Source organism: Thermobia domestica, chromosome 4 (genome assembly GCF_964235325.1).
Source record: "Thermobia domestica chromosome 4, izTheDome1.hap1.1, whole genome shotgun sequence".
Taxonomy (NCBI): domain Eukaryota; kingdom Metazoa; phylum Arthropoda; class Insecta; order Zygentoma; family Lepismatidae; genus Thermobia; species Thermobia domestica.
Window position 1 is genome coordinate 236,702,659 of NC_137457.1, and position 23,061 is coordinate 236,725,719.

A 23,061-nucleotide genomic window follows, 5' to 3' on the forward strand; every position below is an offset into this window, starting at 1 on the left:
ATTGTTTTTTTTGGGGGGGGCTACAACTTAGACAGCCCCCATTTTTTCTGTTCTGGCGGCGCCCTTAATTATGTACAAACGAAAATTTCGGGTGCACATTTCTGTACAAACGAAGTACAAACGATTGCGACAATTTGTGATTGAATAGGACATGGTCGGGGGCTACCACTTAGACAGCCCCCAATTTTTTTCGTTCTGGCGGCGCCCCTAATTGCGTGCGAACATACATTTCGCCTGCACATTTCTGTACAAACGAAGTACAAACAATTGCGGCAATTTGTGATTCAATTGGACATGGTGGGGGGCTACCATTTAGACAGCCCCCATTTTTTTCTGTTCTGGCGGCGCCCCTAATTGTGTACAAACGAAAATTTCGCCTGCACATTTCTGTACAAACGAAGTACAAACGATTGCGATAATTAGTGATTGAATAGAACATGTTGGTGGGGGGGGGGTACCAGTTAAACAGCCCCAATTTGTTTTCGTTCTGGCGGCGCCCCTAATAGTGTACAAACGAAAGTTTGGCCTGTACATTTCTGTACAAAGAATGTACAAACGATTGCGGCAATTTGTGATTTAATTGGACATGGTAGGGGCTACCATTTAGGGGAACTCCCTCGAGAGGAATCACTCTACTTATTTATTGCAAAAAGCAGAATTTAAAAATTCTCATTCGTGCAAAGTTATCGTGTGAAGTAACAGCCGTTTGTATGTACGTACTAATATTGATAAATTCCACTACGCGATCCCAATTAATAGTTCATATATACGCGCCACACACATACACACTAGCATTTGTACACACGAAAGTATACCTGGTAGTATCCACACGCTTACGCCGGAAACTAGAAAGAAACAAACACACACACACACACACACACACAGGGACAGAGAGAGAGAAAGAGAATATCTTGTTGTACTTTTATACTGAATGCACCATTACTCACAAAATCAGTTAAAAAAGAAAAGAGAAAAAAGTTGTAAATGAAACTTTCAAAGATTGGTACCACTGCAGCGTGTCACACATGAGATTGTTCCATAATGATTGATTCGTAATATGATGTATATGGGTTTCTTAATGGTAGTATAACAAAATGCCTTCAAATTGACCACTAAATAAAAAGTGAAATTTATTTCTCAAATTTTGTAAAATCGAAGTCGGTGGGCATTATGGGAACAGTCTACAATAACAATATATGCAAATAAATATTAATATACTTCACGTTTTCCACTGGGTGCAAGAAAGCTTCGAATAGTATTTGTTGCCAGAAGCATAAGCTGATGTAAATATATATATATATATATATATATATATATATATATATATATATATATATATATATATATATATATATATATATATATATATATATATAACAGTCAGCCATAATCTTTAACATTGTCGTTAGTGAAAGCCTTCATCAAGCAGATGAAAATATGATTAAAAGGCTTCCAAGATAATATGCAAAACCACAAAGTTGCATACGTGAACATAAGATTTTTTCTTCTGCTTTTTCCTCTTTGAAATGAATACTTACGAAATTTTCGTAAAGATTCATTTCTCTATAATTCCAAATGACCATCCAATACTTCAGATACATTCTATATTATTTTGAGAAACTTATACAAGATTTAAAACTATTTTTCTGCAATCGTGAATTAAATCATATTTCTTACTTAAATAAAAACCCCTATAAAAAGAAAAGAATTATTCGGAACAGTACATTCTAAGAACATGACAAGTTGTTTCACACTAAATCGTCCTAGGACATAAGTCGTAGTTTGCGTACGCCACGAATTGAAAGTAAACAATGGATTTTAGGTTTATTGAAATTATTAATGTGAAAAATGGGTATACAGAAATATATATATATTCAGAATAGTATCTATATTTTCTACATTACAGTTGCTTAATAACACTTTTTTTGTTAGCTTCCAATTATTTATAGGTCATTTTTTCAATTGTGTGTTACTACTTACGCAAGGATATATGTTTTACAATTAATTGAAACATATTACTTTCATAAAGGAAAAAATAGTAGCAGTTTTTTTGAAAATCATCTAACTGTTAAAATAATTCTCAGTTTGTTTAGCAGAAATAATAGAAAGCAAAACGACGTCCACAAAACTCAGTATATCTATCTCATTTCTGAAATGCTTATCCGATTACGTATTTATTTATTTACTATGTTCTATAAATTCTTCTCAGGATGATTTTGAACATTATGGACTGCGTATTCTGGTAAAATTCAGAGCTGAGGAGCAACTTCAGGAACTGACGCAATATCACCAGAGCGGCGGGGAGCGCACCTTATCCGCTATTACTTATATGCTTGCTCTTCAGGGGTTGACTCGAGTGCCTTTTCGTTGTGTTGATGAAATAAATCAGGTTTGTTAATATACTTTGTAAACAATATTATTTACTCTTTTGTATACATGTTTAAAATAATTTACTTTGGATAACCACTACAAACAAAAGAAAACTTCAATAGTGTAATTTTCATTGGATTTCATCTCGTTTAATGATTGATTTGTATGTACGTCTTTTTCCAGCAGCGAGGCTATGTAGAACGAAACATACAGTTTTAATGTAGGTATCAGTTTGAACTGCTATAGTGCGTGCCATGCGCTACAGAGAATCAAGGCTTGAACCTCGATCGAGAGAGCACGCACATTAGCTACCTATGGATAACACAGGTCGGTATGAAAATCCTCCCAAGAGGGTGAAAGGGTGTACCGCATAGATTTCGAGACGCTGAATACAAATGTCTCATCGAGAAACTTCCTGCACGTAAGGTCATTTTTGGCAGAGTGCTGTTTTCATAATTGACGGAAAAATCGTATTTTTCGTATCTAACATGTGCTTTCCGTGTTTGGAGTGCAAAATTCTGAATTTTTATCTCAATCCAAGAACTGTTACTAGGCTATATCCTAGGAACATTCTTTTCTCTAGCTCAAGACCCCCCGCAAATGTAATACCTCCCCTTGGGTTGTAAAGATTTATTGTCGTTCCACACTAAATACACTACAACCTAGGCGTTATTGACGGAGAAAGGTTTCGTAATCAACTTGCAATCTTTGGTCGGCTCCCTTTTATCTAGACGCAGACAGATTGTTGAAACAGCGCCAAGACATACATTGTCGCGTCAAACAAATATTTCAGTTTCGAGTTGATCTTCGTGTTAGAAGGAGGTGTTACGCTGTGTCTGTGTATACCCTACGTGAAAAATATTTCTGCATGAAATATTGACGTTTGTGTTAAACGAAAATGCCGAGAGCTTGCAACAATTCGACAGATTCATTCAGCTACATATGTGGGGAAGTGATTTTTAAGGGACAAAGTGGGCCATTGTCACCGTTCGTGGAGACAGCCTACCATCTGTATTGCGGGTGTTAAATCGACGACCAGGATCGCGTTTGGGCTCCTAAACAAAGTTGTAACTCGTGTGCGCGTACTCTCGCGAGATGGTTGAAAGGTACATATAAATTGATGCCGTTCGACGTACCTATGGTTTGTCGCGAGCTCCATGATCATGTTTCTGACTGTTACTTCTGCTTTACTAATATAAAAGATTTCTCAAAAAACATGATGCATAAAATACATTATCCTAACTTGGATTCCGCGAGGAGACATGTGAAACCTGATGTTTGTCTGCCTGTACCCGTACCACCAGACTCATGCACCCTGTGCAGTGTTTCATCCGATGAAGAACTTGCTGCTTGTGAGGATGTTGCACAATCTTCTAGTACACAGTCAGAGCCCAATTACGGTTCCGTGCCTGACACTAATGAACCACATGTGATAAGTCAAGAAGAGCTGAATGATCTGATCACAGATTTAAACTTTCCCAAATCTAAGGCCCTGTTGCTTGCATCACGACTTCAGCAATGGAATCTACAAACCCAAGTTGTGAATATATCGATGTATAGGAAAAGAGAGGTGAGCCTAGTTCGTAATTTTACAAAGGATGGTAATTTGGTGTATTGCAGTGACATTCCATCGCGTATGGGACAACTGAAGTTGAACTACAACACTGAAGATTGGAGGCTATTCGTAGATTCCTCTATGATAAGTCTCAAGGCAGTGTTACTACACAATGACAATGAAAAGCCAGCCATACCTATTGCTCATGCTATACATAAGAAAGAAACATACGAGAACATGCGAAACCTATTGCAGAAAATAAAGTACGAACACTTCCAGTGGTCTGTATGCGCTGACTTTAAGGTTATTGAACGTTTTGTGGATCCGGAGAAAATATTCTTACCACTCCTTCATATCAAATTAGGGCTCATGAAGGTCTTCGTCAAGGCCCTGAACCGGGATGGTGAAGCACTTAATCATCTCAGAAAACTATTCCCAAGACTCAGCGCGGCCAAGGTGAAAGAAAGTGTTTTTACGGGACCTCAAATCAGAGACGTTTTAAAGGACACTACATTTTCTTCTAAGCTTAATGAAGTGGAAAGTGAGGCTTGGGAAGCCTTTCGAGAAGTATGCAGTAACTTTCTAGGGAATCATAAGTCACCAGATTACAAAGACATTGTGGGCAGGTTAATTACTTCATTTCGTAACATGGGATGTAAATTGTCCCTAAAGTTACACTTCCTGCATTGCCACCTGGACTTCTTCTCTGAAATGTACAGGTTGGGGGAGGTCTCTGGCAAACACGGGGGAGGTTTCACCAGTAAATAGCTACCATGGAGAGGCGCTACATTGGTAAATGGAATGTGAATATGTTGGCAGACTTCTGTTGGAATGTGGCACGCGAGACACCCTGTAGTAATTACAAGAGGAGTAGGAAAACCAACTGACACGTAAGTGTTAAGGTTTAACTTTTATGCAATTTTATCTTCATAATTTATATTGATTTTTAAATTATAACGTACAAATTATTATGAGTGGAGAATAGCATCTTTGGGCGGATATTGAAACACCCCCTCCTCAATGAAAACTAGTACGTCCTGGAGAATAACGGGTTACCGATTCGAACTGAGAAGCTCAAAACTTATAGAAATCACCTATTTTCGTTCGTGGGAATGAAAAAACTTTCATTTTGCCACTGTAATATGGCAACCAAACCCACTTCCTCTGAAATTCTAAATTTTACAGAAAAAAGTATACTTTCAAGGAATTCTAGTACGTTGTTTTGAATTTTTAGCCAAATCCTATTTTCATCCTTCGCTTGTTTTTATTTTTATTTCAGGATTAGTTTGAGCAAAGCTATTTGAAAATATTTTTGTAATACTGAAGGTTATTATTATTATTATTATTATTATTATTATTATTATTATTATTATTATTATTATTATTATTATTATTATTATTATTATTTTCTCTATCTTGATTCTTGATAGATCAGGTATATTAATGGTAAACAATATGTGTATTTCAGTTGTACAGGGCGTCGAAAAGTTTGTCAGGTTCTTCGAATCCTGAAACTCACCAGCAGATATCAATGTTCTATTATTACTTTAATTCATAAAATCTAATTGGAATAAGAATCGTATGATCTAAGTAACATTGAAATAGCTGAAATAACGTTGTAAACGAGCACCCTCACTTGAAAGCGTTTCCGTCTCGTGAGTTTTGTCACAAGTTAGTTTACTTTTGAGAATACTAGCGTCAGTTGAGATCAAACTATAAGTGCAAACCTTCTCGACTCCGATTACATCAAGTGTTACCCAGCTATTTGTACATTCTCTGATTTTGGACCCCAGAGAAGAGAAAGATAAAAATCTTATAGTGATAGTAGGAAGTGACGTGTGGCGGCTAAAAGTTGACGAAACAACTAATTTCCTTTTCGGAAACGGTGAATTTACAAATGAGGTATTCTGATTATCTTACGTTTACAGAACATATTTCGTATCAATAATGTGGAAGGAAGATACACAGCTCATCCATGTCCACTGTTTAAATTAAATTGGATTCAAGTTCCAGAAAACACGGAAGAAATCAAGTTAATTAGTGCAGGAAGTGCGGGAAGTACCTCTTTATAAGAGTCAACGCAAATGTAAGAAACCCCAAACTTCAGACACCTGCTCATATCTGTCATGAATGCGGTGCAGTTTCTTAACTGACTGTTTCTTAACTTCAACCTGCCATGCTTCTAACGCAGATAGTTTCAGGATCATATACATTTTTGCAGAAAATACTAAACAATAAAACTGGTTATGCCAATTTCGCAAAAATAAAATTTTGGAGTTCCTGTTCGAGATATGTGTAAGTGGAGCAATACTATATTATGTTAATATATATCTGAAACTCATTTTTTAATGAAGTTTGATATACTTCATTAAAAAATTGAAATATACGAAAGTCACTACGAAAGTTTTGAGATGTGAAATAACTTACGTACTTAAAATCAATTTAACGCTTACGTTTTCTCAAAGTATTCACCATTACACTGTACACATTTTTGCATCCTCGAAAACCACTTTTAGAAGCAGTATTGCCAGTCTTTTTCTTCAAGTGTTGAAAGTACATTCTCGTAAGCCACTACAGCTTCTTCAGGGCTGCAAAATCTCTTCCCCCGCATGCGATCTTTGATACTGGAGAACAGAAAAAATCACACGGGGCCAGGTCAGGGCTATACGGCGGATGAGTCATAAATTTGACGTCCGTAGATTCTAAAAACTGAATTGTGATGCTGGCCGTGTGTTTGGATGCGATGTCATGATAAAGCAGGATCCCACGCAATCCAGTTCTTGGACGCCGTTCCCGAAGCTTCTGGAACACTTTTGTTAGGCCAACAGTGATGTACCCCTGAGCAGTAACAGTCCTTTGTTCTTATAGTGGAACAGTTCCAACGTGGCCAGATTTGGGGAAGAAAGTTGCGACCATTTTCTTCCCCACACTTCACGGTCGCTTCACTTTCGTGGGTGGATTTTCGTCTGGAAAGATCCAAACTATAGACTGGCGTTTATTTTCAGGATCAAATTGATAGATCCAAGTCTCATCACCAGTAACAATGTCAGAGACGCGTTGAGAATGGCCTCCATCAAATCTTGCAAGCATTTGTTCACACCATTCCACACGCAAGCGCTTCTGGTGTTCAGTCAGCGTGAGTCACCCAACGAGATGAAACCTTCCCGAGCCGAAGATGATCATGAAGAATTTTTGTTACTGCTGGCGATCCAATGTTTACTGTAGACTCAATGTCCTTGAAAGTTGTTCGAGGATTTTATCGAATCATTTGTTTCACAGTGGCAATGTTTATATCTGACACAGCTGTTGCCGGACGTCCAGTTCTCTCTTCATCTTTAAGCGATGTCCGGCCTCTTTTGAATTCACCAAAACACCGAACAATTGTAGCACGGGAAGGGGCAAGGTCCCAAAATGCTCCCTGGAAACAGTCAAGGCTTTGTGTCTCGTTCAAACCACTTTGAGAAATCGTAAAGGATCATTGCCCGAAAATGTTTCCTTTCAAACTTCATTCTAGATAGCCAAATACTGCTCACATCAACAAATAAGTAAAGGCGATACCGCCACGCCGATAGGTGATGCGAGTTGAAGCTTGCTTCGCTTCTTTGCTCTGGATACCACTACCGGATGCAATTGTTGGATTTCAAATACTGTGCCATAACAATGCGTATCTCAAAACTTTCGTAGTGACCCTCGTATCAAATGCTTGCTTCGTATAGTGCTGTTCATAACTTTGAAACACCGGTAGATATTTTATGGTCTGTAAATAACATTATGTAAATTGAAAAAGGAACATCAATACAGTAAAATTCAGGAAGTAGTCGAACATGACGGAGGCCCCTTTTGGATCAGAGATACATAAAGATATATATATACTAGGGGTAACAGATGAAACACCTATAGTGTATACATATATGTTAATAAAATTCAAAATAAGTCACGGCTTTTCAGAGGTAGTAGAAATTATAATCATGAAAGATATGGACAATAAATAAAATAATAATTCGATTATGCATGCCTCACTTAAAATTGTGAGACTGAGTAAATAGAAAAGGCATGTGAACATTGGAACTACTAGTCCTGGTACCTGCAAACTACAAATATCATTATCAGAAATAATTAGAATACAGTCATCAGTGAGAGAAAGTTACATCAAAACTGAAAAGAAGAAATTTCGAACTAAGAAAAGAATAACCCAAGATGATCAAGATTAAATGAGATTTGCTGAAGCAAAACTTACGATAGCAATTATCCAATTCCAACTAACCAGATGGAAGCGATAAGCGTAGAAGCAGCCAGAAGACAGTTACCTAGTACAACGAGAAAACGTAAGTGAAGTAGAAGTAATAACTGCCCAAAAGTAAATATTGATTTAGAATATATATTGTTTTAGTTAAAAATGAGTAACAATCGATGAATAAAGTAAGAGACCTAAGTATGTACAGAAGATGTTATATTGTGAACTAAGGAAACGTACGAACATTTAAATGACTTTGAAGAAGTGATGGACGGAGACACACGAAGTATCCAACAAGCACCAAATACAAATTTTGGAATCAAATTTTCAAGAGGGAAGAAAGAAATCTCAGCAATAGAAACTACTGTATTGGTGAGGAAGGTAAGATACCGTCTAAGTCCTTGTAAAAGAGGAAGTGATGAAGTGAGTGGAGAAAATACAAAGATTGCTGAATGAACAGATGATTGGTTGGTTGTGAAACTAATGGTAATACATTAAAATGCAATTTACGTGAGCAATAGAGAATTTCGCCTTCAGCGAATTATGTGACACAGATGTATCAATCGGTATCTCAAATGGGTCAATAGTCTCGCCAGTGTGCAATAGAGCAGGCCGCAAGGAAAAAAAGTCATTTCAATACTTAATAGTGTATTTTAAAGTAAGTAAATACATAAAATATTGACTAGTAGGTATTTTCTTTAGGAGTAGATGGATACGTTTTGTTTCTTTCCACCGTCTGGCATTTTTTCCTACAACCAGCTTCCGAATGTCTGGAGATACGCTACTTGTACTAGCGTTTTTCAGACAGAGGTCATATAAGTGTCTGTTAACCTGGATCTCAGTGAGAATTTATTCCTTTTCATAGCTCTGTGGAGTTGTTCATACTGTCAAATACCGTGTATATATATTTTTTCTATTTTCTCAGGGCTAACCGAGGGCCATAGAAAACGCCGTTTACAGCTTGCGGCCCGTGAGTTTGACATCTCTGATATAGCATGTATTCGTAGTAAAATTGAACTTCAGAACTCGTTAATCGTTTCTGGACGAAGCCTGTACCATTCTTACTGCAGTGAACCATGATGGAAGAAGGAATTGCCTTTAAAGGACTAGGTGTTGTAAAACTGATGGCAATCCGAGTCGGAGCATTAAGCGTTCCAGAAGATATTGAAGTTCCTAATCTCACTCTTGAAGACGTTTGGATATATTTATCGACATGAACAATCGAGAAGAAGAATGATCACTGCCAGTAATTATCTTTCTCAAACTAATAAATATACTAAAGGATACCATAAAATTGCTGCCCCTACCAACAAAAGGCCGCGGATACGCTTCACGCCAGGACGTAGGTAATCTGGACCACATCCTTCTGTTGGCGTGGGTGAGGTAAAAAGTGCCTGAAATTGGAAATGCAATTGAAAGAAAGATTATTTATCAGACCAAATACTTTCTCCAAGTCCTCATCTGCCTATGTTTCATGTTCCCGGCATCATCTTTCTCATGTTCCGGCAGGGCTCAAAGATCCAAAAATTGCAACTTTATTACAGATATTGTGATAATTCAATTTTTGAATTGAATTAGAAAAAAAATTTAGATGTTAGAATGGGGGAGTTAACTACGGTGAATTTCCAAATGATAACTTACACTGCCATTAGATCCGGGAGAAGGTATTATATTTCAATATGTTCGCTGTACCTCTACACGAGTTTAAACATGACGTAAATAGAACAGAAACACAAAGTACCCCTGTGCTTAGATGTTCCGAGATTTGGGTGGATACTTTACGGCTATAGCCATCAGTAGCTGGTACTTATACTGACTTGCCTTATATCGCTTGGGTACCAGTATAATATATAAATTCCAGAATAATAAATAATTTCAATATAATATATACATTTAAATAAATATATAAATTTCAGTCAGTTGAATAAGAATCATATTTGCCCTTACTTATTGTTTATTTAGTACATAAAAGTAAATATCAGTGTGAGGAAGTCGATTGAGGGGTAGATTGAGAGTGAGGGTGGCTGAGGGTAAAGTGATGGAGACAACTGAGTGTTAAGGTGGCTGAGGGTGAGGTTGGCTGAAGGTGTTCGTGAGGCAGTCGATTGAGGGTGAGGGTGAGTGAGGATTAGCGAAAATGCCCATTTGTGCTTTATACTATATTTTACTTAATAACATAATTATCAGTTTATTAATGCATGATAACCCATTCAGGAAATTATTTTGTAGACCATAATACAAGCCACTTTATATTATTATTTTTCTTCTATTACATATATCGACGTACTAGAAAGCTTTCAAATCTACCACTTTAAGCAAACGTTATCTGCTTTGAGTAAATTGGTTGTATAATAATCATTTCGTAAAACGTCGCCATTTCGTTTCTGCAGGCTTAGTATATTGTGCCAATAAATGAAAAATATTTCATAGTTTATTATAGAGTTTTAGGATAGGATATCAAGAAATTTTGAAAATTTAATTATTACACATGAAATTTGGACTTAATGCTGTTATATTTTATCTCTTAGAACATGTCATTTAAAAGATGGCATGGTGGTAAACGATAATAGGGGAGAAAGACGAGTCTCTCCCGAATAATTTAAACTTTAGCAATTCATAATATTATTTTCTTTTCTTCTCCACAAAATTTATAATTAATTATTTATAATTTACCTGGTATCGTTATTTTAATCATCAAAGTCCGTGTGCAGTAAATTAATTTTATATTTTTAATAATACACACCAACTTTTAAATCTTTAAGTTAATAACTTAAATATATCTTCTTTTCGATTCGAAAGATCTTTAATATCTTTTGTAGATTTTTAAATTTTAATATCTGGAGATACAGATGAAAATCCAAATCTAAGATCTTGGGATACCGACCAAAATCCGACTTGTCGTTTTCGAATATCAAGTAATGCGCAAGATTCAGGTATACTGTAGTGGCGCATTACAAGACATTCATATCGAAATCGTTCCTGGTGAAATATAATGTTCTGTATATATTTTGTAGAGTTGAAAGATGCATATGTAGTAGAGTGACGAATTGAACCAGCTGCTTCAGATGACTGTATGAAACAGTGATTGGGAACGTGTTGTCACTTAGCCGAACCGAACCACATGATTCTTCCGAGTCGTGATTCGAATTCGGACTTACATTATTGTATGTCTGAATATTTAACCTTATAAATTGTCGGTTCCCTCAGGGGACATATTGGTTCATAAGACTTATTCTCTAAACCTGAACTCTTTAGCTATCGCATAACAGTGAATGTTCTATGAGCTTCTGTTACTACCAAAGCCGGATCTACGAATTATTGACACCCGGGACAAAGGTGTTTTTCTGGCACCACCTTTCTCGTAAGCCTAAATGCCTTACGTTAGGGATGGGAAGAAATTTAAGTTAATATATATATATATATATATTAACCGATTACGAAGCGTATCCCAAGTTACAAAATAAGAAGTATTGGAAGTTCACTACGGAAGACATTTTCTGCAATGTCCAGGTGGTATGGCGAATTGAATAGTGTTTCCCATCCAAGCTTAGGATGGTGTCTGCGTCATTCTAGGCACGTGGGGCTTAGCATTGTTCTGTAACAGAAGGACCCTGTGGCGATTCAGATGTGCTGGCTCCAGAGTTTTAAGTTTTTCTTGAACGCGTTTTTCCTGAACAGCTTTTCTTGAATTCTCAAAGAATTCTTCATTTGCTTGCTTTATAATTCCTCGTGTATGTGTTCCTCCTTTATCATTTCTGTGTATATTGGCTTTTGAGTTGTATGCCTGGCTTCACTCTATATGTGGGCTTTCTACCTGTGTATAGATAATTCTTCTAGTAATATATGCTTAAATTTAAGATTGATAGTTACACATGTTTCACATCCAATCACATGCAACTATAAATATAGAGAATAAGTACTTTTACGGTGTATTTATAGTATCTATTAATAACAATATTCTATATGATTCCCTTCTCATTTTGTAACGTGAACTCACAAAAATACATTTCTGGCTTTCTTTTGTGCAAAGTTCTCAATAATATTTTCACAAGAAATTGATTGAGCCACTATATTCCCCATAGCTAATGTTACCTAATCTGACAGCCTTTTCTGTCCCATGAACGTAAGAATGTTTTGATGAGTTTCAGTTTGCTGTATCTTTTTTTCACAAGATGCCATATTGCACGAAAGGGTAAGAAAAGTCCTAAGAGCCACTGAGAAGTTTGGATAGGCACTTTGTAGGTCATTTTCGGTGATCATGTGGAATGTGTCCTTTGAATAGACTTCCTGAGGTCAGGCGAGAATACGACAGCCTGGACTTTAAGACTCAATTTCCACACATAATTTTACAGCATCGTCTTGGAATTTTAAAGCGAGATCCACGCAATTTTTTTCAGGTCCTCGGAATATATTACTCACAATGAGCTTCCTTTGAAAAGCTAAATTCCTTGGTTGCTGCTTTGAGCCTGTTCATTTTGCTAAAGCGTTCTCCCCGTAAGAGGTCACTTACTGTGAAGAAAAACTGTCTAAGGCAAACCTTCTTAATAAAACGTCTCGCTTCATCCTCTTCCTCCTCTTCTGACATTCTCTATTTCGAGATACCCTTTTCTCTGAACTGATCTTCCACATCTATCAAATTAACAATCATCTTGGCTTCCGACAACCATAAATCACATCCTTGATTTCTGAATCTGCAGATGTTGTCAGAAGAGCTGATAAAAAAAATCGAGAGACCTTTGCAGAATTAAATCCTTGTTCTGTATTTGTTTTCTCGCTCAATTTATTTCATGTAAAACTGAGTTCAAAATACTAAATTAATTAGAAATATCAAATATTTGAGGCAACTCATTTCACTTCTGAGTTATAATTTCATCAAATGCTGGGAGCACATTTTTCAGTTCAGATTTCAGGACTGCCACTGCTTCTGAGTTTGCACTCCATTTTATGTCCGAAGTATCTTTGAGAGTGACATTCACATATTTTTTGGGATATCGTGCCTTATTGCGGATAAAATAAAAAATATACGCTTTCCGAACGTTGCTCAACAGGTTTCTGGTTCTGATTCCGATGCATGTACTCCTGCAAGATTCAAGGAATATGCTACGCATGGCACAAACAGCGCAAGAGTATTTAACTATTCGATCCTTGCCTAAACTTCAAGATATTTTCCAGATTTAGGGACACAATTTTCCTAAGACTGTAGTTTACATTTTGCTAAATAGAGGCCATTTTTCTCTTTATTTTGTACAATATTTTCCTCCAAACTATCGCCAGTTTTTCAATGCACTTCAATGAAATCAATGAAGCTTTCTTTTATTTCATACTTCCCTCCTCCGCTTCTTGAAATGTGACATAGTGCAGAACCTGGCTCATTTGCTCAGTGTGAGATACATCTGGAGTACAGTCAAACATTATTAAGCAGTATTTAGCCTTCACTTCAATTAAGAATTTCTTGCGTTCCTCTATTAGCTATTAAGACGATAAATTCATTTTGAATGTCATTGAAGGGGAACAGGTCAAAACTCCAACAGTCAAAACCCCCCACACTCAAGAAATGTCAAAACGCCCACACAATCACTCATAACTCCCACAAGATCCTCACTCCCATCTCTCGGCCAAGATGGGATGTTATAAAGCCGTTTGAGATGTTATAAAGCCAAGTTAGAGAGATGTACTTAGAGCTTTGCAGAAACTGTTTCGATTTTTTACCGAATTTAAGAATGATGAAGATGTGTCCTACGAATTGGGAGAGACGAAGAAAAATCCCAGTTTTAATCAATAATAAAGATAAGAATTATCTCTCACACACGGGAAAGAACACCATTCACAACACTTGGAAGGGTTGGCGGAAACCAAAGAATAAACTAAAACCGGAAAACTCCAGCTATTAGTGACATTTGTAAGACAATATTTGAAGCTTACCGCAATAGTTCGCTAGGTAATTGTACAGTCATATCCAAAATGATTGTCGCATATCTATAACTGTCTTCTTGTAAGAATATAATTTGCTAATGATTTTGCAGGGCATTTTAATTCCGATACTATGTGTATAATCGGGAAATGTATATTTGTGGTAAATTTCATAGGAAAAGAATTATGAATTCGAAAATTAGAATGAGTAAAACAAAATGTTGCTAAATGGACAAGAAAGTTTTATTTTCGTTTTATTGTTCTTATTTACTGCTCTCTTCATATGGAATTTGCCACCCATATGTCTTATCCGATTATACACATACTAACATTATAAGAAGTAGCAGGCGAATTGGTTATTAAATTATATTCCTACAACAACATATTTATAGACATGCGACAATAATTTTGGCATGAGTGTACATAAGTTGAAATATCGTTATATTTGTTGCTTCTTGTCTCGGGTACTTTGTAATGTTTTAATGTATTATATAAAGTAGCGCTAGCTCAAACGGCAAATAAGAAATTAATTAACAAAACAAGTTAAATTAAGCCTTAAATAAAATTGAGGTACATCCACTTACCTCAGATCAGAGTACAACGAAATGCACTGTCAACTATTAAAAATGATATAAAATGTCCAGTTTATGCAGCGTATTGTCTTAGAATCACTTCAATTGTTTCATTCTTCGTCACAAAAAAAATTCAAAATATCGACTCTAGTGCTTCAGCGCGGACCACAAAGAATAATACCACCCATCATCTCATCCCATCATCGTCCAATCCTACCAATCATCCCATAATCGTCCATACAGCCTGAGCCACAATTGCCAGCATTAATATTGCATTGAAATGGCGCCCCCTACACACTCTCAACCAGTTGCGCCCCGGGGCAAACGCCCCGAATTTCCCCTACCCCACAGATCCGGCCATGGTTACTACTGTATTCTCTAAAAGTAAGTACTTCTGATAGCCCATCCTAGTACTTTTCGACTACATTATTGGTACTTCTGGAAAGTATTATGTATCTCTAGTACTTCTGCAAACTACTGCTGTCATTACGACTATTCCTACTACTAATTCTAGAAACTATTACAGCCTATTATATTACTGGATTTTTTCTACATCTGAAAAAGAAATACTTCCACTACTTCAACATAAATGTAAATTGAACTGTATGTGCACTTATCTGGAAAACACTTAGGTGATTGAAACCTAACCTAAACATATAGCTGTACTCAGCATCGTACATATTTAACATCTTGTAAACTTAGGTTTTCTGTTTCGTAAAACTGATTCAGTTTACACTTACCTTGATACTAAAATGTAGTGATATCAATTTCTAATAATAATCAATTCAATAAAGTCTTGACTGGAAGACCCATAGGAAAAGTCTTGACTGGAAGACCCATAGGAAAACGACCATTAGGAAGACCTAGGCGCAGATGGGAGGATAATATTAAGATGGATCTCGCAGAGATAGGAATACAAAGTAGAAACTGGATGCAATTAGCTAAGGATAGAAGTCAGTGGAGAGCTTTTGTGAACGCGGCAGTGAACCTGCAGGTTCCATAGGCCATAGAGTTAGTTAGTTAGGTAGATATCAATTTAATTTTGAAGTTATCCAATTGGTTTCATACGCAATGTTTAATATTTGAGGTGCAACTGAAAAGGAAATTCTAGTAACAAACGTAATACATTTCGTAAGATGATTTTACTATAGAAATAATAATTTAAGAACTTATGACGTCAGACACTGTTTACATTCCAGTTATGCAATGTGAAAGAAATACCATTCAGGTAGACATTCCTATTGGAATGTGAAACACATTAATCTTAAATTTTTCGCGCTTATCCTACGTGTAATCGGATGGAATGAAATGAAATATCCATAATGTTAAAATCTTCCAGCTTTTGTCTTTGGCCATACTATGGAACTTCTGACTCCTTTCCTATGAGTGTTCCCAGTTTTACCTAGCTTTGGTGTGTTATTATTCATTTTACAAAAAAAAAAAAAAAAAAAAAAAAGTGAAAAAATTAATTTTCTTTACTTCAGGGAATGGACGAAACAAGTGAAAGAAGAGTCTTTGAGCTCCTTACTCATGTGATCAGTAGGGACAGAGCTCAATATTTTCTTCTGACACCAAAGGTAAGTCTTCTGTGTTCGTATAGATTCTCAAGGCATAGCCTCTCTTGGTAAAATAGACAAGTTATATGTGAAGATTATATATATATATATATACAAGGTATTAATATATTACAATATTGCGAGGGGTGATTATATTCGTGAAAAAGCAGAAAGGCTACTACTCATCGCAGAAAAATTGTAGCATAATTTATTTTACATGCAACACGTGGATACAACGCTTTCGGAAGATACAACATCCTTCTTCAGCTTGTGGTAGACTCCAAAAGGATAAAAAACACGAAGGAAGGTTAAAAAATGGTTAGAAGTTTAGAATATGTAAAAAAAAGTCTTCTGTCAAACATTAAAACACACGGTAATAGAAACTCACTGACATTGTACACTGCTGTTCACTGTTTTCTGTTCATGGTCTTCAAATGGTGAAAGTACGTAGTGAAAAGATTACTCCAAATTATATTTATTTCGCCTCTATCTCTAAGTGAGGGCCTTTCTTTATGAATGTAATATGATTCTTTAATTTTTCGTTCCGTTGCTGTTTTTGCTTTTTCAATCAAACATGATTCCACGATATGATGGTTATAATCTCTAAGATACGTTGCTAGACCGGATTCCGAGTTTTCGAGGTACGAACATGCTCAGTCATTCTAGTACAAATGTTCCTTTTTGTTTGACGTATATACACTTAAACACACTGACATTTCACTCGATAGACGACACTGCTTTGTAAAGGGTCCGCAACAATGCTTTAAAATTGGTTGTAAAGAACAGAAAACAGTGAACAGCTGTGTACAATGTCAGTGCGTTTCTATTCCCGTGTGTTTTAATGTTTGACAGAAGATTTGTTTTTTACGTATCCTACACTTTTAACCATTTTTAACCTTCCTTCATGTTGTTTTCATCCTTTTTGGAGTCTACTACAGGCTGAGGAACGAAGTTGCATTTTCCGAAAGTGCTACCTGTTGCCAGGGCCGTGCTGGGATACTAATGAGGGTGGTGGACAAGTCTACTAAAAGGGCGCCCATAGAAACTGGAACACACACACACACACACACACACACACACACACACACACACATATATATATATATATATATATATATATATATATATATATATATATATATATATATATAGAGAGAGAGAGAGAGAGAGAGAGAGAGACTTAGAAAGATATGGGTGCCATTTTATATCAAAATCATCACCAAATTTGTTTTAGTATTAACGTAAATAGCTAATCTCGAATCGAAATCCTCTTTACTAGAGAAAAACTGTTAGTTCCTGTAATAAAATTTCTGTCAAATAAAAAGAAGCTAAATGTATCAACAACTTAATATAGCTCTATGGCCTATGAACGCAGGAGGTTCAGTGCCACGTTTACAAAAGCTCTACATTGATTTCTGTCCTTAGCCAACTAGACCCAGTTTCTACTTTATATTCCAATCTCTGCGAGAACCATTTTAATATCGTCCTCCCATCTGCGCCTCAGTCATCCTAATGGTCGTTTTCCTATTTGGATTTCCAATTACAACTTTGAAAGCGTGTCTAATTTCTTCCATCCTGGCTAATAACCTGCCCATTTGAGCCTCCTAGACTTGATGACCATAACAATGTTTGGTAAACGGTATAAAATTATGCAGTTCCTCCTTATAAAGTTTCCACCTTTCCCCATTCCCGTTCCTCTTGGAGTTCGAATATTGATTTAAGAATCTTGTTTTCAAATACCTTCAGTCTACGATTTTCCCTCAGAGTCAGTGAGCATGTTTCGCAACCATACAGAACAACAGGCATGATTATCGTTTTATATTTTGAGCTACAAATTCCTCAACAGAATTAGCGACAACAAAAGATTTTTAACAATAATAACACGACATCCCTGCTTCTAGTTGACATTAAATATTTTTGTGATTATGGTTTTGGTCTGTTAATAATGATCCTAGATATTTGAATGTATCCACTTTGTCGAAAGAAAATTTAATTTGGTATTTTAAAGCATCCATAAAATGCAGTATTACGATCCCGACAAACTTCCATTTATTTAGTTTTCTCTGCATTTACTTTTAAGTTTATATCCCTGCAAGTGTTAATTAATATTTCTGCATTCCTTTCTATTGTCCTATCATTCCCTATTAAATTTACATCATCAGCATACGCCTTAACCTGGCAAATACAATTCAGCTCTACCACCTGATTGCCGTCTTTGATTTTCATTATAGGTTCTCCTGAACAAAGTTCTCCAGAATAATGGCGACAACGCATCTCTTTGTTTCAGACCATTCTCAACGTGAAAGCTCGTGAAAAGAATTTCTCTCTCTCCTCGAACCTTACTTTGTGGTTCATTTAAGCATATCTTAATTAATCTACCTTTTTCGGTGTTGCAAATTCTGTAAGCATGCTGTACAATGTTTCCCTCCTACCCTAGTCTAAAGTCAATAATTGATGTGCTAGGATATTGTATTCTCATTTCTTTTCAAGTATTACTCGAATGGTAAATATCTGGTCGATAGTCGATCGATTTTACCTACATCCGCTCTGATAAACTCCAATAATTTCATCTGCGTATGGAGTCAATTATGCTAATAGAATGTTTAAGAGAATTTATTGGATGTTGACAGAAGAGAAATGCCTCAATAAGTATTAAATCTGTTTTGTTGCTTTCCTTCTGAACTGGAACAATGATTGATTCTTTTCACTCTTGTGGTAATTCCTCCTTGTTCCAGATAAGGATAATGAGTTTGTGTATCTTGCTCTACATTTTTCCCCTCCAGCTAAAATTAAGTGAACCAGAATTTCGTCTGCACCCGGAGATGTGTGTTTCTTTATTTTATTTATTTATTTATTTTTGAATAGCGATTTCTATTTCTGTCTGGTTAGGTTCTGGAATATACGGTTATGCTGTATGCATTTCACTTTCTCCACGCGCATTAGTTTCTAGCTATGTGTTAAGCAAATCGTCAAAGAAATCTTTCCATATATTTAAGATGCTATCCTTATCAGTGAGAACTGTTCCATAGCTTTCTTTAATATATAAGCATGATGTTGATAGCCTTTCTTAAGTTCGTTGATGCATTTATACATGTCCCGAATGTTTTTGTTTTCACTATTATCTTCAAGTTAATTAATTTTAACTTTCAAACGTCGCGTTTCTTTGTTCTAAAAGTTTTGGAAGTTTTCTGCCAGATGACAATGAAATTTTATGTAGCTATTTCGTTCGGATTTTGTAGCCAACGCTGTTTCTTCTGTTTGCTCTTCCCTGCTACTTTAGTGCATTCCTGGTTGAACCATGTTTGTTCCTACGTATTTCTGCGTGCCCCAATATTTGTTTTGCTGAAATTTTAATGTTACCTCTAATTTCAACCAAATATCCTGAACACTAGTTTAGTGAACTTTCTAAAACCGAGAATCTATTCGATACTACAATCTGGTTCCCCTCATCTGACTCTCCTCTATTTTTTTTAAATTAAACCACTCCGTTTTCAGATATTGAATATTTCCTTTATTCAACGATAGTCTCTCTCTTACTATCACAATCAACTCTTCTGAGCAACCGAACATCAGTTGTGCTAGACTGTTTTCTTCTGTCTACTAAAACATGATCAGTTTGATTATGTGTATGTCCATCTGATGAAGTCCAAGTATATTTATAAATGTCGCGATGTTGGAATTTTGTAATCTTCACGATAAGGTTTCTGGATGTTGCACAGTTCACGAATCTAAAGCCGTTGCCACAACCTTCTTTATGCAAACATTTATTCCCTATAATCGGTTTGAAAATACCCTCTCATCCTACCTTCGCATTGAAACCGCCTAACAGAATTTTCATATGGTAATGCAGGAGATGGTAATGCAATACCCGTTCTATTCTTTGGGCCAGCACGGGCCTGCCTGTTGCATGTAGAATAAATTCTGCTACATATTTTTTGCGATGAGTAATAGCCTTTATGGTATTAAGTTAATGGAGACATCCATGTACTACAACTCTCATAGTGTTTGTGAGTTGGTAACACTGCTCACTTCGACTGTTTTGTGTTAATAATCTTTTGAGTAAAGGCGAATAACGCGACACAGTATGTATTATGGTTTCGTAAGCGTAGACAAAACGTTCGCTGTTGCAAATTTGAGACAACCTAGAATTTTCAAAGATTGCAAATTGTACTGTGTAGTTACTTGATGCAAATGTATCTAAAACTTCCAGAGCATCTGGTATATCGAAATCAGTGTGTTCTCGATAATGAAGGTATAAAAACTCGTGGCAAGATATCATCAGCAATGGTAGATAGAAGTGGGAAGGAACACCAAGATATTGTAAAATTTCTTCGTTGTAAGGAATCATGTTGCTAATGCAGCACAACTAACTGCAAATTTGAACTGACATCTGCAACGACCTCTTCCTATAATCATACTCCTACTTGCAGAAGTTCAATGTCTGCAGGATGAAGAAACAAACAAGTTTGGATGGATTAACCCCTACGGAAATTCATCCGAAGCTGACAAAAGTTTACGGGGACTCTGCTCAGTAGTAGAAAAATGGGGCTTCTGCGCCACTGACCCTCTTCCCACTTTCTCAGTCCCGCCTGAAGCAGACAATGAATTTCCCAGTGCCGCCTGACACACTATGCCGAGGGACACAGGGGGATATGAGAAATTGAGTCCTCTGTGATAGGGGTGTATTCGTTCCCTTTTATGAGTAATTTATAGGGGGTGTATTCATTCCCTTTCATGAGCACATTTTAGGGGAGGACTCGTTCAACCCCTATTTTAACATAACGAACATAGCAGAGCTAAACATAGCACAGAACACATAGCAGACTTAAGACTACGTAACATAATAAGGGGGTGTATTGGTACTCTTTTATGAGTACTTTTCCAACCCCTACTCGCTCCCTTTTATGAGCATATTTTTCCAACCCCTATTTTAACATAACAGAGCGTTCCACCCCTAATTGAAAACTGAAATGAAATCTTTGAGTTTTACGTCCCATGATTATGCCGATTAGGCTAAAGGAGACGGTGATGATGAGTAATGAATGAAATAGTGGAATGAAGAAAGTGGGGGGGAATGGGAGAACCCCGAGAAAACCCACGCACATGGTGTTTGTCTACCACAAAGTTCACTTGGCGGGCGCTGGGATCGAACCCGGGACCCCAAGCACTACAGGTGAACGCTCTACCACTGAGCCACCGCGGCCCTTCCACCCCTAATTGAACATAGCATAGATTACATAATACTACGTAACATAGCAGTGGTGTACTCGTTCTCTTTTATGAACCCCTTTCCAACCCTTATTTTAACATAGCAAAGAATACATAGCAGTTGGCCTATTTTCCACCCCTATTTGAACATAGTCCATTTTAGGGGTGTATGCCCATTCCCTTTTATGAGCATATTTTCCATCCCCTATTTTAACATAACGAACATAGCATCGTTTCCTTTTATGAGCATATTTTCCAACCCCTATTCGAACTTAGCAGAGAATGCATAAGACTACGAACACATAATTATGTAACATAGCAAAAACCACTCCAACCCTTATTTTAACATAGCAGAAATTACATAAGACTACGAACATGGCAGAACCCCTATTTTAACATAGCAGAAATTACACTGAGACTACGAGCATAGCGGAGAATACGTAAGATTCGTTCCACCCCTATTTAAGCATAGCAGAACTAATAAAAGAGTATGACTTTTTTCCAAAACCTATTTTAACATAGCAGAAATTACATAAGACTACGAAAAATAGCAAAGGTGTATTCATTCCCTTTTATGAGCATTTTTTCAACCCCTATTTTTAACTATAAACATAGCAGACAATGAATACCTAGGTACCATAGCAAAGGGGGTTTACATTATGAACACACAACTATTTAACATAGCAAGGGTGTATTCGTTCCACCCCTGTTTAAACATAGCAGAAATTACACAGAGACTACGAACACAGAACCATGTAATATAGCAAAGACTACTAAGACAATAATGAGGGTGTACTCGTTAACTTTGGTGACCCTATTTTAACTTAGCACATAACAGGAGTGTAATCGTTCCACCCCTATTTTAACGTAGCACTGATTTCGTTCCCAACCCCTAATTTAACATAGCGGAAATGACACAAGCATGTCCCCAAACTACTGACCATAGAGAGCAGAGGTCAAACTCAAAAACGGAGCCACATTTAAAAATAGGCCATCAACGATCACATGTCACAAAAGTGTTGACCATCCAGGTCAAAGGTCAAAATACTTAAAACCTAATAACTCGGAAACGAAGCCACATATTGAGATGCTGTTTCCACATTTAGTAATTGGTCATCAACTACTAAAAGTTTCAAAAATAATGACCATCGAGGTCAAACGTCAAAATACTTACAACCTAATAACTGAAAAACGGAGCCAAATATTGAAGTGCTGTTTCCACATTTAGCAATAGGTCATCAACTACCATTTGACCCAAAAGTACTGACCTTCGAGGTCAAAGGTCGAAATACTTAAAACCTAATAACTCGAAAATGGAGCGAAATATTGAGGTGGTTTTTCTACTTTAGTAATTGCTCTCGAACAACTATATGTTCCAAAAATACCGACCATCGAAGTCAAAGGTCAAAATACTTAAAACCCAATAACTCGAAAACGGAGCCACGTATTCAGGTGCTGTTTCCACATTTAGTCATTGACATTAGAAAAATCACGCACAATGGAAATACGTATACGTTTTGAACAATGTTTCCTTAGTAGAATAGCTTCTTTTGTTTTTATACTAAGAAATTCACACGTAAAAGGTAAATGATTACTTTCCTCTCTTTTGCCCAATTTGGAATACATTTTCTATGTCATTTGGGTTTGTTTGAATGA

At 36.5% G+C, this 23,061-nt stretch overlaps 1 protein-coding gene across 1 annotated transcript in view; it reads left to right on the top strand.

The window, feature by feature from the left end:
* The window catches only part of LOC145683459 (structural maintenance of chromosomes protein 5-like), a 108,214-nt gene that overhangs the window by 69,910 nt on the left and 15,243 nt on the right, over positions 1 to 23,061 (top strand). The window contains exons 2-3 of the mRNA XM_081754793.1: positions 2,210 to 2,389; positions 16,126 to 16,218. Coding sequence (XP_081610919.1) covers positions 2,210 to 2,389; positions 16,126 to 16,218 — 273 coding nt within the window. The remainder of the gene's footprint in view (positions 1 to 2,209; positions 2,390 to 16,125; positions 16,219 to 23,061) is intronic.